A 20,138-nucleotide genomic window follows, 5' to 3' on the forward strand; every position below is an offset into this window, starting at 1 on the left:
AATGGAAAAGTGCAATGCGACATCAATGACAGTAATAGTTTCATATTGAAGTCAGTTTCAGAAAAATTCTATAGTTTGATGACAGACAGTGATTTAGACAGAGAGAGAGCCTCTGAGTATAACATCACTGTGACCTGCTCTGATGAGGGAGTGCCCTCCCTCTCCAGCAGTGTCACTCTCACCTTACAGATCTCAGACGTTAATGATAACGCACCTGTCTTTGAGAGGAGCTCATATGAGGCCTACATTGTAGAAAACAACACACCAGGTCTCTCTATATTCACAGTCAAAGCCACCGACGCTGACTGGAACCAGAACGCCCGTGTTTCTTACATACTGGAGGACTCCTCCGTTAACGGAGTGCCAGTCTCCTCATATGTGTCCGTTAGTGCTGATAGTGGAGTCATCCATGCAGTGCGCTCTTTTGACTACGAGCAGATCAAAGATTTCCACTTCCGCGTAAGAGCGCAGGATGGAGGCTCTCCTCCACTCAGCAGCAACGTGACTGTGAAAGTAATGATCCGGGACCAGAACGACAACCCCCCTCAGGTTCTGTACCCAGTCCAGACTGGTGGCTCTCTGGTGGCTGAAATGGTGCCTCGTTCAGCAGATGTGGGCTATCTGGTGACGAAAGTGGTGGCTGTTGATGTGGACTCTGGACAGAATGCCTGGCTCTCCTATAAACTGCAGAAAGCCACAGACAGGGCGCTGTTTGAAGTGGGCTTACAGAATGGAGAAATCAGAACTATCCGCCAAGTCACTGATAAAGATGCTGTCAAACAAAGACTGACCGTTATAGTGGAGGACAACGGGCAGCCCTCTCGTTCAGCTACAGTCGTTGTTAACGTGGCGGTGGCGGACAGCTTCCCTGAAGTGCTGTCGGAGTTCACTGATTTGACCCACGACAAGGAGTACAATGACAACCTGACTTTTTACTTAGTCTTGGCTCTGGCTGTAGTTTCCTTCCTCTTCATCACGTGTTTAGTGGTTATTATATCAGTCAAAATCTACAGGTGGAGACAGTCTCGCATCCTGTATCACTCCAACCTGCCTGTCATTCCATATTATCCACCACGTTACTCAGACACTTTGGGGACAGGGACTCTGCCCCATGTGTACAATTACGAGGTGTGCAGGACGACTGACTCCAGAAAGAGTGACTGTAAGTTCGGCAGAGCTGGTAGTCAGAACGTGCTGATAATGGACCCCAGTTCTACAGGAACAATGCAGCGGATACAGAGTGAAAAGAGCATCCTGGATGAACCAGACTCTCCTCTGGAGGTTAGAATTTTCCAACCATTCAAAATTAATGTTAAGAAGTTAATGCTTGACATCTTATTTTCAGCACCTCGGACAGCGACATGATCTTTTTTTTTCATAAAATAATTTACATTTCAAATTATTTAAATGATTATTTCATGCAACCAATACAGCTCGGGGAATTCCCTTCACACAATCATGTATTTCAAATATCTGAATTACTTTGAGTAATATTTTTGAAACGTAAACTCTTTGAATGCTTCCCATATACTAAACGATTAGTTTTCATCTTTAGTATATACATATGATATTTCATGTTGAACATTTAAAATGCAATGATAGTTCATGAACTCAAAGTGCCGCTGTTGCCCAGTCTGTGTCAGATTTAACGCAGACATTTGTACCTCCCATCATGGCTTTATTTTAGAGAGAGAAAGAGGGAGAAGCAGCCCTCGTCGTCTACAGTTTACTGGACACAGGACGTCATATCTCTTCTATATTTTGGGAATATGATTTAAAATCAGCTTTAACCTCTTCATTTGGGATAAAAAAAAAAATCATCGCATCCATACATGCTTGTCATCGGGATATCGTCAGAGAGAACAATGGGAGGGCAAGTACTGTTGTTTTTCTCGGTCTTCTCTCTCAGCTCGGTACTCGGACAGGTCAGCTACTCTATTCCTGAAGAAATGTCGAAAGGCTCTCTAGTTGGAAACATGGCAAAAGATTTCGGCTTAGATGTTAGACGATTAAAATCGGGTAAAGCTCGTATTTTCTCCCCTGACACCGATGATTATATTGAGCTGAATAACGATAGAGGAGTCCTCCTCATCAAGAATAGGATCGACAGAGAGGCGCTCTGTGGGCAAACAACGCCTTGCGCTTTGCATTTTCAAATTATACTAGAAAATCCAATGGAATTTTACAGTGTGACAGTTGAGATAACAGATATTAACGATAACCCGCCGTCCTTTGAAAAGAATGACGTCAAATTTAAAATTAGCGAATCCGCCCTCCGTGGGGCTAAATTCATTTTAGATCGTGCTGTCGACCCTGATGTAGGCTTAAATGGACTGCAAACCTATGAACTTGAACCGTCAGAGAATTTTGTGGTTAAATTGCATGACCAAGCAGATGAGACAAAAAACGTTGAAATGATCTTAGACAAACCGCTTGACAGAGAAAAACATGAATATTTGTCTCTGATACTGACGGCGCTGGATGGGGGAGAGCCGCAGATGACAGGAACAATGCAGATTCTAATCACTGTTTTAGATGCTAATGACAATTCTCCTGTCTTTACGCAGCCAATTTATAAAGCTTCGATAAGAGAAAATTCGGCAGTCGGAACTACTGTAATGAGAGTTACAGCAACAGATGCGGATCATGGGTCTAACGGTAGAATAACTTATTCAATTTCCAGTATATTAGACAATGCCCGTGGTTTATTTGAAGTAAACGGTGAAAGTGGTGAAATTCGGCTTATAGGAAATGTTGACTATGAAAAAGCTCGAACATTTCAGATAAACATTCGTGCAAGTGATGACGGAGGACTAGTTGACTCGTGTAAAGTGAAGATTGACGTGATTGATATGAATGACAATAAACCTGATATTCATATCATGTCTAAATCGAATGTAATAACAGAAGACGCAAAGCCCGGTACTACGGTCACAATGATTCATGCTAAGGATGCAGATTCAGGTGAAAATGGAAAGGTCCAGTGCACAATGAATGAAAATATTCCTTTTGTGATGAAGTCTACAACCAGTGATTTCTATAGTTTGATGACAGACAGTGATTTAGACAGAGAGAGAGCCTCTGAGTATAACATCACCGTGACCTGCTCTGATGAGGGAGTGCCCTCCCTCTCCAGCAGCGTCACTCTCACCTTACAGATCTCAGACGTTAATGATAACGCACCTGTCTTTGAGAGGAGCTCATATGAGGCCTACATTGTAGAAAACAACACACCAGGTCTCTCTATATTCACAGTCAAAGCCACAGACGCTGACTGGAACCAGAATGCCCGTGTTTCTTACATACTGGAGGACTCCTCCGTTAACGGAGTACCAGTCTCTTCATATGTGTCCGTTAGTGCTGATAGTGGAGTCATCCATGCAGTGCGCTCTTTTGACTACGAGCAGATCAAAGATTTCCACTTCCGCGTAAGAGCGCAGGATGGAGGCTCTCCTCCACTCAGCAGCAACGTGACTGTGAAAGTAATGATCCGGGACCAGAACGACAACCCCCCTCAGGTTCTGTACCCAGTCCAGACTGGTGGCTCTCTGGTGGCTGAAATGGTGCCTCGTTCAGCAGATGTGGGCTATCTGGTGACTAAAGTGGTGGCTGTTGATGTGGACTCTGGACAGAATGCCTGGCTCTCCTATAAACTGCAGAAAGCCACAGACAGGGCGCTGTTTGAAGTGGGCTTACAGAATGGAGAAATCAGAACTATCCGCCAAGTCACTGATAAAGATGCTGTCAAACAAAGACTGACTGTTATAGTGGAGGACAACGGGCAGCCCTCTCGTTCAGCTACAGTCGTTGTTAACGTGGCGGTGGCGGACAGCTTCCCTGAAGTGCTGTCGGAGTTCACTGAGTTGACACACGACAAGGAGTACAATGACAACCTGACTTTTTACTTAGTCTTGGCTCTGGCTGTAGTTTCCTTCCTCTTCATCACGTGTTTAGTGGTTATTATATCAGTCAAAATCTACAGGTGGAGACAGTCTCGCATCCTGTATCACTCCAACCTGCCTGTCATTCCATATTATCCACCACGTTACTCAGACACTTTGGGGACAGGGACTCTTCCACATGTGTACAATTACGAGGTGTGCAGGACGACTGACTCCAGAAAGAGTGACTGTAAGTTCGGCAGAGCTGGTAGTCAGAACGTGCTGATAATGGACCCCAGTTCTACAGGAACGATGCAGCGGATACAGAGTGAAAAGAGCATCCTGGATGAACCAGACTCTCCTCTGGAGGTTAGAATTATTATTACAATACTTTATATAATGTCCAGTACCTTGGACAGAGACACAACATCCGTCTATCTATCTATCTATCTATCTATCTATCTATCTATCTATCTATCTATCTATCTATCTATCTATCTATCTATCTATCTATCTATCTATCTATCTATCTATCTATCTATCTATCTATCTATCTATTTCTCCTATTTCTCCTATTTCTGCATTTCCCTTTTATTTCCCTAAGTGCCGCTGTTGGGTAGTATCAGTAAAATCAGAGCTTTTTTTCTAGTCGAGGTCCTCCCTCGCCATTCTGTTGCTTTATTCGGAGCTAGACTGACAAACCACACTCCCCGTACTCAGTTGTTAACTTGTGACCAAATATTTGGTCCGTTTTCCCACCGTGTTTTTTTTTTCTCTTTTCCTCATTCAGATATTGTGAACAATTTCGTCACTATGGGTGTTTTTTGTTATTTCGCCGAAAAGAAAATTGTTTCATTGTTGCCGCTGCTTGTCTGCATCTGCGTCGCAGAAATGGCTGTCGGTCAGGTCCGTTATTCTATACCAGAGGAGATGGCGACGGGCTCTGTTGTCGGGAATATAATTCAAGATCTAGGTTTGGATATTAAGCGATTGAAATCTGGGCGTGCTAGGATATTTACCGAGGACGACAGTGAGTACATTGGTCTGAATTCAGAAAAAGGGACTTTAGTAGTGGCTAAAAGGATAGACAGGGAAGAATTATGCAAGCAAGTGTCTCCGTGCTCTCTTCATTTCCAAATAATCCTTGAAAATCCAATGGAGCTACACAGAATCGATGTAGAGATTTTAGATATCAATGACAACGCTCCGTATTTTTCCAAGAAGGAATACAATTTCCAGGTTATTGAATCTGCCTCACCGGGGGCTCGTTATTCCTTAGAGAGTGCCAGTGACCCCGATGTAGCAATGAACACCATTCAAACGTACAAACTCAACCCTTCAGATAATTTCAAACTGAACGTTGTATCTCTTCCCGATGGTACAAAATATATTGAAATGGTTCTTCACACATCGCTTGATAGAGAAAAACAAGAAGAGCATAAATTAACTCTGACAGCATTTGATGGAGGTAATCCTCAGAAATCGGGTTCAGTCAAAATAAACGTCATTGTTCTGGATGCTAACGACAATGCGCCAGTATTCAGCCAGTCCGTTTACAGGGTTACCGTTCCTGAAAACGCACCGAAGGGCGCCGTTATTTTAAGAGTCAGTGCCTCTGATAATGATAAGGGAACAAATGAAGAGATAACATTTTCGTTCTCACAGCATACCAGCAGTGCATCTTCCCTGTTTATTATAGACCCCCACAGCGGAGAAATAAGTGTAACTGGTGTTTTAGATTATGAAAAAGCTAAACATTATGAAATAAACATTGAAGCCACGGACAAAGGGGGCCTTACAGACACAAGCAAGGTGCTAATTGAAGTGACCGACCTAAATGATAATGCCCCTATAATTAGCATCATTTCCCTCTCCAATGCAATACCAGAAGATTCCCCTCTAAATACCGTCATAGCAATGATCAATATTAAAGATTTGGACTCGGGTAAAAATAGTCATGTTAGGTGTTATATTAGCCAAGATTTGCCTTTCAAAATCAAGTCCTCCGCACCTAATTTCTATAGTCTGATATCTGACGATATTTTGGATCGTGAAACAGTACCAGAATATAATATAACTATTACAGCAGTAGATGAGGGTTCCCCGCCTTTTTCCACAAACAAGAGTATTAATTTAAGAATATCGGACGTAAATGACCACGCACCAACGTTCCCGCAACAGTTTTTGACCGCTTTCGTCAATGAAAATAATTCACCTGGTATGTCACTCCTCACCGTCAAAGCCAGCGACATGGACTATGGAAGCAATGCGCGCATTTCGTATTTTCTTGAGGATAGTCAGCTGAATGGGATGTCAGCTTCTGCTTATTTTTCAGTGAATGTAGAGCGGGGGGAGATAGTTGCTGTGCGCTCCTTCGACTATGAGCAAACAAAAGAGTTCCATATTCGCGTAAAAGCGCAAGATGGAGGCTCTCCTCCACTCAGCAGCAACGTGACTGTGAAAATAATGATCCAGGACCAAAACGACAACCCCCCTCAGGTTCTGTACCCAGTCCAGACTGGTGGCTCTCTGGTGGCTGAAATGGTGCCTCGTTCAGCAGATGTGGGCTATCTGGTGACTAAAGTGGTGGCTGTTGATGTGGACTCTGGACAGAATGCCTGGCTCTCCTATAAACTGCAGAAAGCCACAGACAGGGCGCTGTTTGAAGTGGGCTTACAGAATGGAGAAATCAGAACTATCCGCCAAGTCACTGATAAAGATGCTGTAAAGCAAAGACTGACTGTTATAGTGGAGGACAACGGGCAGCCCTCTCGTTCTGCTACAGTCATTGTTAACGTGGCGGTGGCGGACAGCTTCCCTGAAGTGCTGTCGGAGTTCACTGAGTTGACGCACGACAAGGAGTACAATGACAACCTGACTTTTTACTTAGTCTTGGCTCTGGCTGTAGTTTCCTTCCTCTTCATCACGTGTTTAGTGGTTATTATATCAGTCAGAATCTACAGGTGGAGACGCGAGAGGTTGTTTTATAAATCCAGCGGGAATCTTCCTGTTATTCCATACTATCCTCCCCTTTACGCAGACGTAAGCGGCACCGGTACGCTGAAGCAGGGGTTCAGTTATGAGGTCTATGGTACTACTGACTCTCGAATGAGTGATGTGAAGAACTCCCGACCCTTCAGCCAAAGCACTATGAGTATTGACCAAAGTGCTACCAGGACAGTTCAAAGGCATAAAACCGAGTCAGAGAATATACCCACGGAGGTGAGGTCATAAATTCCTGAAAATCTATATTCACACACACACACACACACACACACACACACACACATATATATATATATATATATATATATATATATATATATATATACACACACACACACACACACACACACACACACACACACACACATTAGTTAGGTCACTGATCAGTCATTATTTTTATTATCTCATACTGTATTTATATCATCAAGTCTACTCAGTTTCAGTCCTTACTGTTCCAAAAGTAGTCTGCAGGTATCTATCTAAGTTAAGATTATAGACAGTTGTTCAGGGGTATAAAAATTAAAAAATGCAATAGGATGGTTCAGAAAATGTGAATTTAAAACTATACTGAATAAATTAGTTCATTAGTTCCCACCACAACTTACTATTTAGACATGCTTAACGGTGGATTTTTTTTTCTTTTCTTTTTTTTCTTGACTGGTATAGTCTACAAGCCTAACAGATACTTTTCAGTTATTTTGAAAATGAATCAGCATTTTTTGTTACTGCACATTCTCTTATGCTGATTCATGCTCGGTACAAAGGGTGAACTTTTGTCTTTGCTTTATGACACTACAGTCATCTTATTGAATTAGTATTTCCATCTTGTTTTCATTGTTTCTTTATCATATTAATTATTTGTTAAATTTGTCATATAGTAGTGCTGGCAAATGTTTGCCTCATCTTGCAGTGAAACTTGATGTTATGTGCTGACGAAACACATAACAATGTGCTTTCCATGTTGAGACCTCTTACTCTGAAAAATGCAAAGAGGAGTTATAATGTGCTGTATGGCTATCAGAGATAGTCTTCTTACTATCTTGCCATAGTAAAATAAAAATAATTCAGGGCTTCATCCCTGCTAAAGCTTTGCTACAGATTGCTCTCACTGCGAAAAACACAACCATGCAGTGGACTACTTTTCAGTGACCTAGTTCCCTTCATAACAGTTTACAGGCGTGGGTTTTGGGCTGCACATGTTACAGCAGCAGTTGTGGTTGCAATACAAAAGCCAGGGTGGAATTCCTCTTGAATATAACAAAGTTAGTTCATTCAATTCAATAAATATGATCAAAGAATGATACAGTGTTTTGGGGTTTAACTGTTTAAAATGTACTGCAGGTGTAAAGGGAACAGTCACAATTTATCCTAAGGAGGTTGAGAGGAGATGGAGAGAAAGAGAGAGGCAGGAGGGGGAAGGGAAGAAGCACGTGGTAACCGGCACAGTCTCATCATCCTCTGTGCAGCATTTGTGTTTGTGAAGCACAGCAGCCATTTTGGTCTGCAGCCCTCTTTGTCTGCTGTAAAAAGGTGAAAATAGAAAACTGAAACTATTATGTCAGGCTACATTTAAGTGCACTGTAAGTAACACAGACAGAGAGACTGAAGTATGTAGAAAAAATAAGTAGAAAACCAGCAAAACCATAAAGCTAGAGATAAATGTTGTATAACAAACAACTAGAGGCTGAATCTGACTGAACAACAAATGCAGTTACACAGGACAACTGAACTAAATTATATTGAAATCTAATTAATCTGTAATTAATTATTCAGTATCTTGTGAGCATTACATAGCAACTGAGTGGATTTTCTTCTTTCCACATCATCCTCTGTAAGTTTTTTTTTTTTTTTTTAATATGAAAGCTCTGTGCTGTTTTGGCACAAATAACCCTGTTATTATTGCAGCGCCTGTCATGAGAAAAATAATAACTGACTTTTCTTTTTTCCACATTTGGTGAAAATTAGACTTCACTTTAGATGTAAGGTTCATAGTGCTTTTTTTTAAATATTCTGGTTATTGCATGAGTGGTGACTTACTATTGGCATAACGTAATTAAAGATAATCCTTCAGCAGTTCTGTTTGTTTCATGTTCTCCACTTTTGAATGAAAGTTGTGGATCTTTATTGTCTGGTGTCTATAGTCTGTTTTGTTTTAAATATATATTGTTATTTATATATACTTATATCTTGAGGTCAGGGTTTGTGCATATAAAAATCCAAGTTCAAAAATCTCAAACCATGAGGTTAATTGTGTTAACCCACATACCCTCTGGAAGCAGTCTGCCATTATTATACGCCTACATCTGTGTCTGCTTTACCTGTTTTTAACTGTCTTTACTCCATTATGTCTTTCCTGTTTATGCTGGTGGCATTTTTTACTGAGTGCCATAAATTCTTTTGTCTCCTTAGGGGTCAAAGCTCACAGAAATGTCTTTGCAACCACTTAAATCATTCAACGAGTTTTATACCATTTACTAAATCCGTATGTTCTTTTATCCTTCTCCTTTTTAAGAACCCTCCCTTGAAGCTGCCATCAGCCATTTTAGAACCTTCAAACCTACACAAACCCTTGGTTATTACTTTGTTAAACTTCCTACTAGCCACAAAACTTTAATCACATGCAGAAGCTCTTGGTTCCCACAGATCTAAACTGTTTCTATGTGTCCTGACTTCCTTGCCAGGCTGTCTGGTGAGCAGCTGTGTGCTCATGTTTATGCCTCTGGGGGCTATCAACACATTGTGTGTTGTCTTTGAAGATGAGGATGTATATATTTAAGTCCCCTGTTGTATTTTTTTTACAGTATTGGCCAGATAGCTGAGATATTGGGGACTTATAAGTATGTCATAATATCCTTTGGGCAGACAGTGTAATATATTGAACATGATACTAACAGGGAAAAGATAAAAGCTACAGATCTCTCAAAAATAACGCTTAAAAAACCCAGTGTGGTCTGTCCCTGTGGGAGAGTTCATTTATTGCTTCATGGAAGTATACACCTTTAAAATTTGCAGTATATGGGTAAGAAATTTGAGAAAATATATTAAAAAGCAAGCACACATAAAGTGTACATATATTTATTTTAACCATTCAAATTTAATTATTAACTTAAGTTAAAGTGGTGTGAAATTGTAGCTGGACGCCACTCTTTATCAGTTATTCTGTCTACAGCACTCTTTCATTTTCCTCCTGATCTCGTTTTCTGCATCCCTCCCCTCCCCCTCTCCAGCTGCACCACTCTGCTGCAGAGAGAGGAAAAAAGACACACAGAGAAAGGGAGAGGAAGATTGCTCAATGTAGGACATTTTGTCCAGTCTATAAAAAGGAATAACAAACCATTGGGTGTTTTTTCATCTCTGTGTTTGGCTGCTATGTTTGTGACAAGAAGAAAAATCTCTTTTGTCCCACTTTTCTGCCAATTGCCAAGAGATTTGTTTGTACCCAGCAGTCTATAAATGTCTGCTTTATCTGAACATGTTATGAGTGTGAATGTGCACGTGTGTGAGAGCATCATTTCCCATCTCCTCTTCTGCTGGCTATTCATCCTCCATATTGTTTTTTCTAGCTCCTTTTTTTGCTATCCCTGTTAGGCTGCAGGAAGCAGGGTGGGATGCAAGTAAAGGAGGTGGGATGTGTTACCATAGCAACAAGCTGACTCACGGGCAGGACTGTACCATTTTTTATGATGCCACAGGGGTTCAGCAGCAGATGTACCCTCTGGTACTTACTGGCTTTTTAGATTTGTGGCTAGAATGAGGAAAGGAAACACCCCTGTTATGGGAAAATAGGTGCAGCATCCTCAGACCTTGGGTGGCTAATGATGGAGAAAGGGGAGGGAGATTGGGCTGTCATGGCTGTTTGTGATATTTTTTCTAATCTGTGCTACCCTGTGTGTTTTCTCACAATCCGTTTCAGCAAAATGTTGTCTCTGATGACTGTAATTCAACTGTGAATGACCCACTGAATGACCTGATTTCTATTTTATTTATTTTTTTTGGCTTTTTAAAAGGAACAACAGCATTTTGGTGTCCTTTTGTCATTTCTTTGTGCACTGGCTGAGCTGTTTTGTGTTTCTAAGCAACACTGATCATGTATTACTTCCTGAAATGTGTTCATATGCATAAATGGCAAGGTTATATAATGTACAGTTTAATGTATAATCCCAGTGTAATGAAAAGCAGTTTATGCTTTGCTTTGTCTTAGAAGCTCAGAGCTCCCCCGCTAAGATACTCATCACACATGTCAGATGTGACAAACATGGGGCACAGTGCAAAGAATCTCATTAATATGGCATGGATTTAGCTCGCCATCGCCTTGAGGCCCTCTGCTGTTGTTTTGGGGGTAGTGGCAGTTTTTCCACCAGTGCAGTGGTGTGATTTGATTCCTTTGACCTATTATCCCTCAGTAATGATCACACTGGTGTTCCTATTTGGGCTAAAATGGTTGTTGTAGTATCCAAGCATGTATGTGCTTCTGTTGAAAGAGGTTAGCTGATTGTTTTACCTGTAAATTGTTTCATGAATACTGATCAAAATGGATATTTTAGCTAAAACTGCTGTGACAATGGTCTGTTTACTGTTATTACATATCCAACAGAGATTATTTTTATGTTATATCACCTGATTTATTTTCTGTTTTTTACAATAGTATCATCTGTTTTGGTTTTGATTTTTGTTAAACTAACAATATATATATACTTTAAGATTATATCTGTGAATATCCCTTCTCTCTCCTTCACTTTCATACTCACATTGGATCTTTTTATTAATACATACTTCAGACTCTGAGTATTAGATTGATACCATGTTCCAGTCTTTTATCATTTAAGGTTACAGCCTCCTTAATGCTTAATACTGTTTGAAAATACGGCACTTATTTTTATACATTTTTAAGATGGTATGAGGAAAACTTGTATCATGCTTTGTATTTGTTTTCTTTTTTCTGTCTTTTGATGTTTGGTACAGTACATTGTGATGAGCATTTAATCATATCATTACTTCCCGTGTAGAAATTTAATAGTTTGTGCACACACAGAGCAGATAACACAGTCTATCTGAATAAATAGTTATTACACTGTTATTCACTGCACATCATTATAACACCAGTTTATAGTTAGTTAGTTAGTACGATTAGTACTTTATGACTCACCACACAATCTTTTCACCCTGTTTTTTTGTTTTTTTTTTGTTTTTTTTTTTGTAATGGTAAGTATGCTGGTTACCGTTCTCCCCACAGCCAAACTCTGGATAAAGACACCAGTCTAACTGATATCTTGTCTCTCTTGTTTTTCTCTTTCATGTTTTCTTTCCACTCATTGCGCTGCGCTGTTCCTGTTTCCTACCTCAATCCTGTCAAATCATGACTCACCAAATAAGGTAAGAAATATTTTTTATTCTTCTTGTACACTATTGCCATCAAAGACATACATCAGTGCAAATTATTCTGATTAAACAAGCAGGACAGAGTACTGATGCACTCACACAGGCACATCTTTTCAATCACATACAAAAACAGACTTTAAACACAAAATGGAACAATAACTTATTTTGCTGCAGTGTCCAAACACCACATAAGCAGATAATCATTCTTTGTTTGTTTGTTTTTGGGGTTTTTTACAAGCAACACATCTCTTTGCATACCTCACAAAACATTTACCTCCACTGATTCAATCAGGCATCCATGGATGTGGCTTTTGTGACATCTGAGCACGTGTGACGGTGTGACTGGTTTATTGCTTAAGTAGGTTATCAATAAAACATAATTTGATTGTTGACTGGGGGCAAACACTTAATTACATTAATGCGCTCATAATTTAAGATCTCACTATAGATTAGTAAGCCATCAGCTCCGTTATAGATTTTAAAGGCCTCAAAGTGTTTTACATTTAAATAGGATATTTGTGTAAGCTCAGTATCTCTCACTGTAAACAAGTTAATTTGGTTTAAGGAATGTATTAGCAGGGAAGACCAGCTGCTACAGATCTCATGCCAGAATGAAGGTGCACGGATTATGCTGTCCAGTACCAAGAACTTTAGTTACTGGATTGATACTCTGGACCATCAACCACTATATAAATAAGAAACCATTGCATCATAGTGATTAAATAGGATATTGCAATCCAAATGATGAAGTATAGCTCAAGTAATAGGACAATAACCTACTAATGATAGCAATGTCTGTCTGTTTAGAATGATCAATTATCACTAGCTTGTTTTCAGTATTCTATTACCAGAAATTCACTCAAACTTAGTTAGGAGATATCAAATTAAAGATCAATAAACTGTTCTGCTGATTCAGCGCCTGGAGTGGGTGTATTGGATTTTATTTCATGAGGTGTCCTGTTTATGTTGCATTACACAGATAGGTATGGCTTTTATCAAGCCTGCCTTATCCTCCTAGGACCTGGCGTCCACATATTTGGACAACACATTTTGGGTTATTTAGACCAAAATACTCAATTTTGCTCCACAAGGGTCTGATATTCACTTATGAGGACATTATATTGCTGCTGTTCGATCGAAATTTCATACGAATATCCTCATATGTGGATCTAATTTTTCCTAGAAACAAAAATCAGGTAAAAAAAAAAATATCTGGTAATTCTTTGTCTTTACATTCATCAGGTCCCAATCAGCCCAAATAGCGAAGAGAAATTAAAATTGCATCCCATGAAAGAGTTCGGGTCTTAGGAGGTTATAGAACGCAGGCTTGCCTCTCTTCTGATATAGAAGAGGGTCCAAAGTAAGAGAAATATGCCACAGGGTCACAAACTGTTCCCGCCAAAAGGACTATAAAGTTGTCACAACACCTGCCTACAAATAATTAAAGGTGCTGCTTTACAGTAATGGTATTTACATGACTTAATGCATTAAAAAGCATTATTTTTTTCATGTGGGGTCACATGATCTATCAGAGGGGCATGAATTAATAATATACTCACATATCTCTAAATGTCAGAACAATGCACTGATCAATACAACATGTAAAGGATTTTAGTCATGATTTCTAAATATTAATCATGTTCAAGTCTTCTTTGTTGTCAAATCTGCAGTTGATGGCATGAGTAAAAACAATTCAGCAGCAAATATCTGCATTTATTAATAATCTAGTTAATGTAATCCTGATTAACAAAGGATGAATAAAAATAATATGGTGTTTTAAGAGTGATTATTTAAAAATGGAAAATGGTCTCAGAAACCTGAATATACTGGGCTTTAATAGAATGTGTCTGCAACTCTAAGTATAGAGAAGTTCTGCAATAAGTATAAAAACATACAGTATCATGTTTTGACATAAGGAGAAGTGCCTTGGAAGATTCCACAGATGTATATTATTCACATTTGGTGATTTTTACTTTTTAAAAGTGTAAAGAAATGTTCATATATGTACATCTGAAACTACTATTGAAAATTACATATTATAGTGAACTCCAACTAAACAAAAAAAAACTTTGCATTAAAAACATTTAAGTTCTCAAATAAAAATAAAAACTACACTTCTGAAATAAAACAACTGAGCAGATGTCAGTGTTTTTCTTTTTGTTAAGTTTTTGTTTTTGTTGAAATTTGTCATTACAGTCCGAGATGCATGTGCTTTTTTAAGACTTTGTACATCTACATGCCAGTGAGTCAACTACCTTCAAAAAGTGTTGTATTATATTTGTAATAGTTGTTCTGAATAGCTTAAATCATACCTCTGTTAAATGCCCTCCATATTATTATACTTCAGAAGACTAAAAGTAAGAATGAAGCTACTGAGAACTAAGCTTAAATCTTAAGCTTAAATCAGTAAACAATAAACTGAAAGGAGAAACTTTGGAAACTAACGTAAAATAAATGGAATTGAAAACTTGAACTTTATTTCATTAAGCTACAGTTAGTTAATGTAGATTCATAGTAGTAGGTATACTACTACTGTCATTAGTCTTTCACTGGTATTATTTAATGAAACCTGAGGTAATATTTCCATATTTATATAGTGACTATATAGGAGAGTATCCAGCTTTCCATCCTGTGTGTGATGTAGAAACTGATCCATTGATCAGCATTAGCTGTGTACTGTGTGCTGGACAGTGAACACATGGAATATGGGGATTTTTAAGAGTGATTTCATTTGCAGAACTTTGCTTCCAGTTGTGTAAATCACAATTTCACTTTTAATAAATGTCCTTGCAGATTTGATTCAATAACTTGAATTTACTAGCAGCTTAATACCAACCACAATAATTTAACTTTTGTTGAACAAGAACTGGTTTCAGAATTTTTAAGTTATCTTATGTCTCCGAGCCTTGGTTTTGCCCCATGACTAAATACCATAATATTAATATAACATTTAATACTTTATGTGGCCAGATATTTTTTAAATAAACATCTAACCATACATTTTAAGCTTTTTATTTTACTGTTCTTTCACCTTTTATGTTTATGTTTACATTTATTTATTTATATAGGACATTTTATTACAACAGTAGTGTTAGCCAAAGTGCTGTACAAAGATACAAATTACAGGTTAAAATGACTTAAAATATTGATACTAAGTGACAAGTATCAGATAACATCAATGCCAAATAACAGTTAGCCAAAAAACACACACACATGTAGATAATGTGTGCTGTAAACACACATTATCTACATGTGTGTTTACAGCAGTAAAATTTCATGGGTTGTGCTTGTGACGCAGTCTAGTCCTGTGTATTTTTGTGTACAGCTGAAAAAAATATCGAGTAGGCTGAGGTTTTATTTTCCAGGCCCGTCTTCAGTGGGAGCCTTGTAAGCTGGCTGTCTCTTCAGCAGCATGCAGCAGCAGCAGTTGGCCGCCTGTGTGGCGCTGTCCACACTGGTGGTGCTGAAAATAGCTCCAAAGAGCTCCCCCTCCTCCTTCTCTCTCACACTGACTCTCTACATCTCCCTCTGTCGCCCACTTCTTATTAGAGAACACGACTACTTCCAATACTACAGCTTTACTCTTTCTTGTTTTTCGTATCTGTAGGTATTTTTAATTGATGTGTTTGCAGTTTTTGTTAAGTTTTGTACAATATTTAATATTGAGGGTTATATTTTAAGCGCATAATGGCTATTTTCAGTAAAGGGATGGCGCACATAGATAGGGATGTCTATAAAAATCTCTAAAATTATTTGTGAATAGTTTTAAGTGTAGTATGAGTGTAGCATGATGCTCGCTCTCTATTAGTGTGTGTGAGAGAGAGAGGATCAGGCTGTGTTCATGTGGTGAGACAGAGAGAGAGAGAGAGCGGCTTCCCACGTCATCAACGCTCTCCTCCCCTCGCACTTGCTCTACCGACCTCCATACGGGTATTTTACGTTGGCTGCCGTCAGAATTATTTCTCTGAGGCGTGAGTTACTGTCTGCAGGCTGCACTAGCTTGCTCTGGCCACAGGAAGGCAACGAAGAGCCTTGTCTGCCACAAAAGCTAGTGCATGCAGGCAGGTACATACAGGCAAGATGATTAACAAGAGTAAGATACATGTATCAATGGATTAATGCAAATCATTATATTAATAATTTTGAAGTGATCACTCACTGAGTAGCTCCGATGACGCTATACATATTCATCTATCAGCTATTAATAATAGCATAAAAAGATAGAAATATAATCACTGGATTATGTAGAATTATATTTATAGCCCCCAAAAAACATTGTAAAGATGACTGCAGATGCTGGATATACGGTTTCATTCATAGTAACTAACGATGTTTGATAATGTGTTTAATAATGGGAAATTCGATTATTTTTTTGTGGCTCTTGCTTTTGCGTCACTCCTTTGAAGATGTTCAGTGATGCCATGATTGGTGGAAATAGCTGTACTGCTCCCACCAATGAAATCCCGAGCTGTACAAAGAGATCTACTCCGTCTCACCGAGTAGCATCACCCTCTTAACCGTTACAATGTTCTGCACTGGAGGGGGAGGATGCATATCCAGACACAAAGCATGACTTTCACTGTTATGTCTGAGGACGCATCTACCTTGGATTATAAACCTTCTATACTTAATCGGTCGAAAAGTTGGGACTGGAGTGAAAAGATATGGGATATACTGAACGTGAAATGATGTGGAACAGATTACCGACATGGCAGGTGTTTTTGTGGTGGCATCATTTCTTTCTTTTATGGACTACAATAGACGGACAGACTCGCTACAGCATACCAGAAGAACTGAAACAGGGCTCTGTGGTAGGAAATATAGCCAAAGATTTGGGTTTGGTTGTGTCTGAACTGCATAGGCGTAAATTGCGGTTAACCTCGGAAGCTGGTAAGCAGTATTTTAGTGTGGACTTGGGGAAGGGAGAACTGGTGGTCACCGATAGAATAGATAGGGAGGAAATGTGTGGGCAAAAACCATCGTGTTTATTGCCTCTGGAACTAGTTATTGATAACCCTCTACAGCTGCACAGAGTCGAAATTGAAATACAGGACACCAATGATAATTCTCCTAGTTTTCTTACAAAAGAAAAGGTGGTAAAAATTGCAGAGCTGGTAAATCCAGGTGCTCGATTTCCTTTAGAAAGTGCGCAGGATCCCGATGTCGGCGTTAATTCTGTGCGTTCTTACATGCTAACCAAAAACGACAATTTCAAACTGACTGTTAAAAATCACAAGGACGGAAGGAAGATCCCTGAATTAGTGCTTGAAAAACCTCTTGATCGAGAAAAGATGCCTGTACATAATCTCATCCTCACCGCTGTAGATGGTGGAGATCCGGTGCGTTCAGGGACATCTGAAATTACAGTTATAGTACTTGACATCAATGACAATGCGCCCCAGTTTGAAAAACAAGTGTATGAGACTAATGTTAGTGAGAAAGCAACACCCGGGACTGAAATACTGCACGTTAAGGCCACGGATGCAGACGAAGGAGTAAATGGAGAAATCGAATATTTTTTTGCAGAACAAACATCGGATTTGATTTTATCGTTATTTGCCATTGAATCTTCTACTGGAACTATAGTTGTTAGAGGAAATTTAGACCATGAAACAAACTCTTTACATAGATTTGATATTACTGCCAAAGACAAAGGAAATCCTCAGATGGATGGGCACTGTGGGATCGAAATTAAAATACTTGACATTAACGACAATAATCCTGAAATCATTGTTACATCTTTAACATCGCCTGTTCCAGAAGACTCTGCAGTAGGGACAGTTATTGCATTAATAAGTGCAAAAGACCCAGATTCTGGTGACAATGGCAAAGTTTTACTGACCTTATCCCCCAAATCTCCCTTTAAGTTAAACCCTTCCGTTTCTAACCATTATTCATTAGTGACAAATGGGCGACTTGACCGTGAAAAAAACGCCCAATATAGAGTTAAAATAAGTGCTTCTGACTCAGGAAACCCCGCATTAACAAGTGAAAAAATAATACTCGTTGAATTGTCAGATGTAAATGACAACCCACCAATTTTCTCCAAGCCCTCTTATCTCATTTATGTAAAAGAAAACCATCCTCCTGGGAAAATTTTGTGCTCTGTGTCCGCAACTGATCCTGATGCCGGTGAAAACGCAAAGGTCTCTTACTCTATACTGGACTCTAAAGTGCAGGATGTTTCTGTCTCATCGTATGTTTACATTAACTCAGATAACGGCAGCATCTACAGCATGCACTCGTTCGACTATGAGAAACTGAAGGTGTTTCAGATTCAGGTCCAGGCAAAGGATCAGGGCTCTCCGTCTCTCAGCAGCAACGCCACTGTCCATGTTTTTATCCTGGACCAGAACGACAATGCCCCCGCTGTTATTTACCCCTCCTCCGCTGCCATGGGCTCCCTCTCTCATCAGAGGATGCCTCGCTCCGCGAAAGCGGGTCACCTGGTTACCAAGGTGACAGCCGTGGACGCTGACTCGGGCCATAACGCCTGGATCTCCTACAGACTGGCGGAGGCCACAGACGCCTCTCTCTTCACCGTCAATCTGTACACAGGGGAGGTGAGGACTAAACGCGCTGTGTCCGAGCAGGACGACTCCTCTCAGAGGCTGCTTATAGAGATCAAGGACGACGGGGAACCGATCCAGTCCTCCACAGTCACGGTGTCCATCATACTGGAGGACAGCCTACATGAGCCCATCTCAGACCTCCGACATAAAGCGGCCGAGCCCAGCAAGAAAACTGGGAGAATCACCCTTTATTTGATTCTCTCTCTGGCCTCGGTGTCCGTGCTGTCTCTGGTCACTTTCCTCATCTTAGCGGTTAAATGCATCAGGAACAGCAGGAGCAGCAGCACGTGCTGCATGAGACGGACTGACTCTGATGATTACAAGAACCCCAACAGAAACCTGCAAATTCAGCTCAACACTGATGGACCTATAAAATACGTGGAGGTCCTGGGAGGAGACATGCTGTCTCAGAGTCAGTCCTTCAGGTCCTGTATGTCTCCAATGTCAGAGTACAGCGATTTCACTCTGATTAAACCCAGCAGCACCACAGACTTTAAGGAGGTGATCAGTGTTCTGGATGCGTCTTTACCCGACAGCACCTGGACCTTTGAGAGCCAGCAGGTGAGCATAGAGTATTAAAAGATGTGATAAGTAAAAATTTGAAATATCACTGAATTTAAGTTAAGTTTTGAATGAGTAAATAGCTTCTTGTAAACTTATAGACTGTACCAAATATTGTAGAAAACCAACGGTGATTTGTTTTTTCAGTCTACTAGCAACATTAGATGTAGGCTATGAGTTCTTTTGAACAGAATATGGATAATGCAAATCTAATATTCGTGGTTAGAGTAAACTCTTTCAATAAACCCTTAACAGTGCACAAAAGCTCTTCCAAATTGTTCGACGCTTATTGGAATGCATGCCCTGTTTGAAACACAAATACATTTTACACGTGGCACATGTGGTACAGACATGCAGTTAAATGGGATGCCCATTAATTACACATCTTCCACTGAATATCGTTGACTGGATTAATTGATAATGGAATAGTAGAAAAGCAACGGTGATTTTCTTTTTCAATCTACTGGCAATGTTAGATGTAGGCTCAGAGTTCTTTTGAGCAGAAATATAGATAACAAAACGCAAGCGAGCAGATAACAATATATTTTAAGGTTTCCATAATTAAATTTTTATTCCCATCTATTATTCGTTGTTAAAGTCTTTCAATAAACCTGGAACAGTGCACAAAGGCACTTCCAAATAGTTCAGCACCACGAAGGTGGACAGCGACTCTTACTGGAACGCAAGCTCTGTTTAAAAAAAAAGAATGCAGTTAAATGGGATGTCTATCGAATAAATG

The 20,138-nt window shown here is 39.7% G+C and overlaps 1 protein-coding gene across 37 annotated transcripts in view; it reads left to right on the plus strand.

The window, feature by feature from the left end:
- LOC147338018 (protocadherin gamma-C5-like) overlaps positions 1-20,138 on the plus strand; it is a 308,494-nt gene that overhangs the window by 245,039 nt on the left and 43,317 nt on the right. Inside the window, exon 1 of one of the 37 annotated variants that reach the window (XM_086314294.1) lies at positions 1,656-4,250. The exons of 33 other annotated variants lie outside the window; for them this stretch is intronic. In XM_086314294.1, coding sequence (XP_086170420.1) covers positions 1,833-4,250 — 2,418 coding nt within the window. In that variant the 5' untranslated portion in view covers positions 1,656-1,832. Of the gene's footprint in view, positions 1-1,655; positions 4,251-16,769; positions 19,400-20,138 lie in introns of those variants that run through there. 3 more of the 37 variants (XM_086314523.1, XM_086314217.1, XM_086314302.1) reach the window with 3 other exon arrangements.

The sequence above is a fragment of the Aulonocara sp. 'chitande type north' Nkhata Bay genome, linkage group LG2, assembly GCF_057382095.1.
Source record: "Aulonocara sp. 'chitande type north' Nkhata Bay isolate Kocher_YH1m ecotype deep benthic linkage group LG2, A_spYH_male_GT1.1, whole genome shotgun sequence".
Lineage (NCBI taxonomy): Eukaryota > Metazoa > Chordata > Actinopteri > Cichliformes > Cichlidae > Aulonocara > Aulonocara sp. 'chitande type north' Nkhata Bay.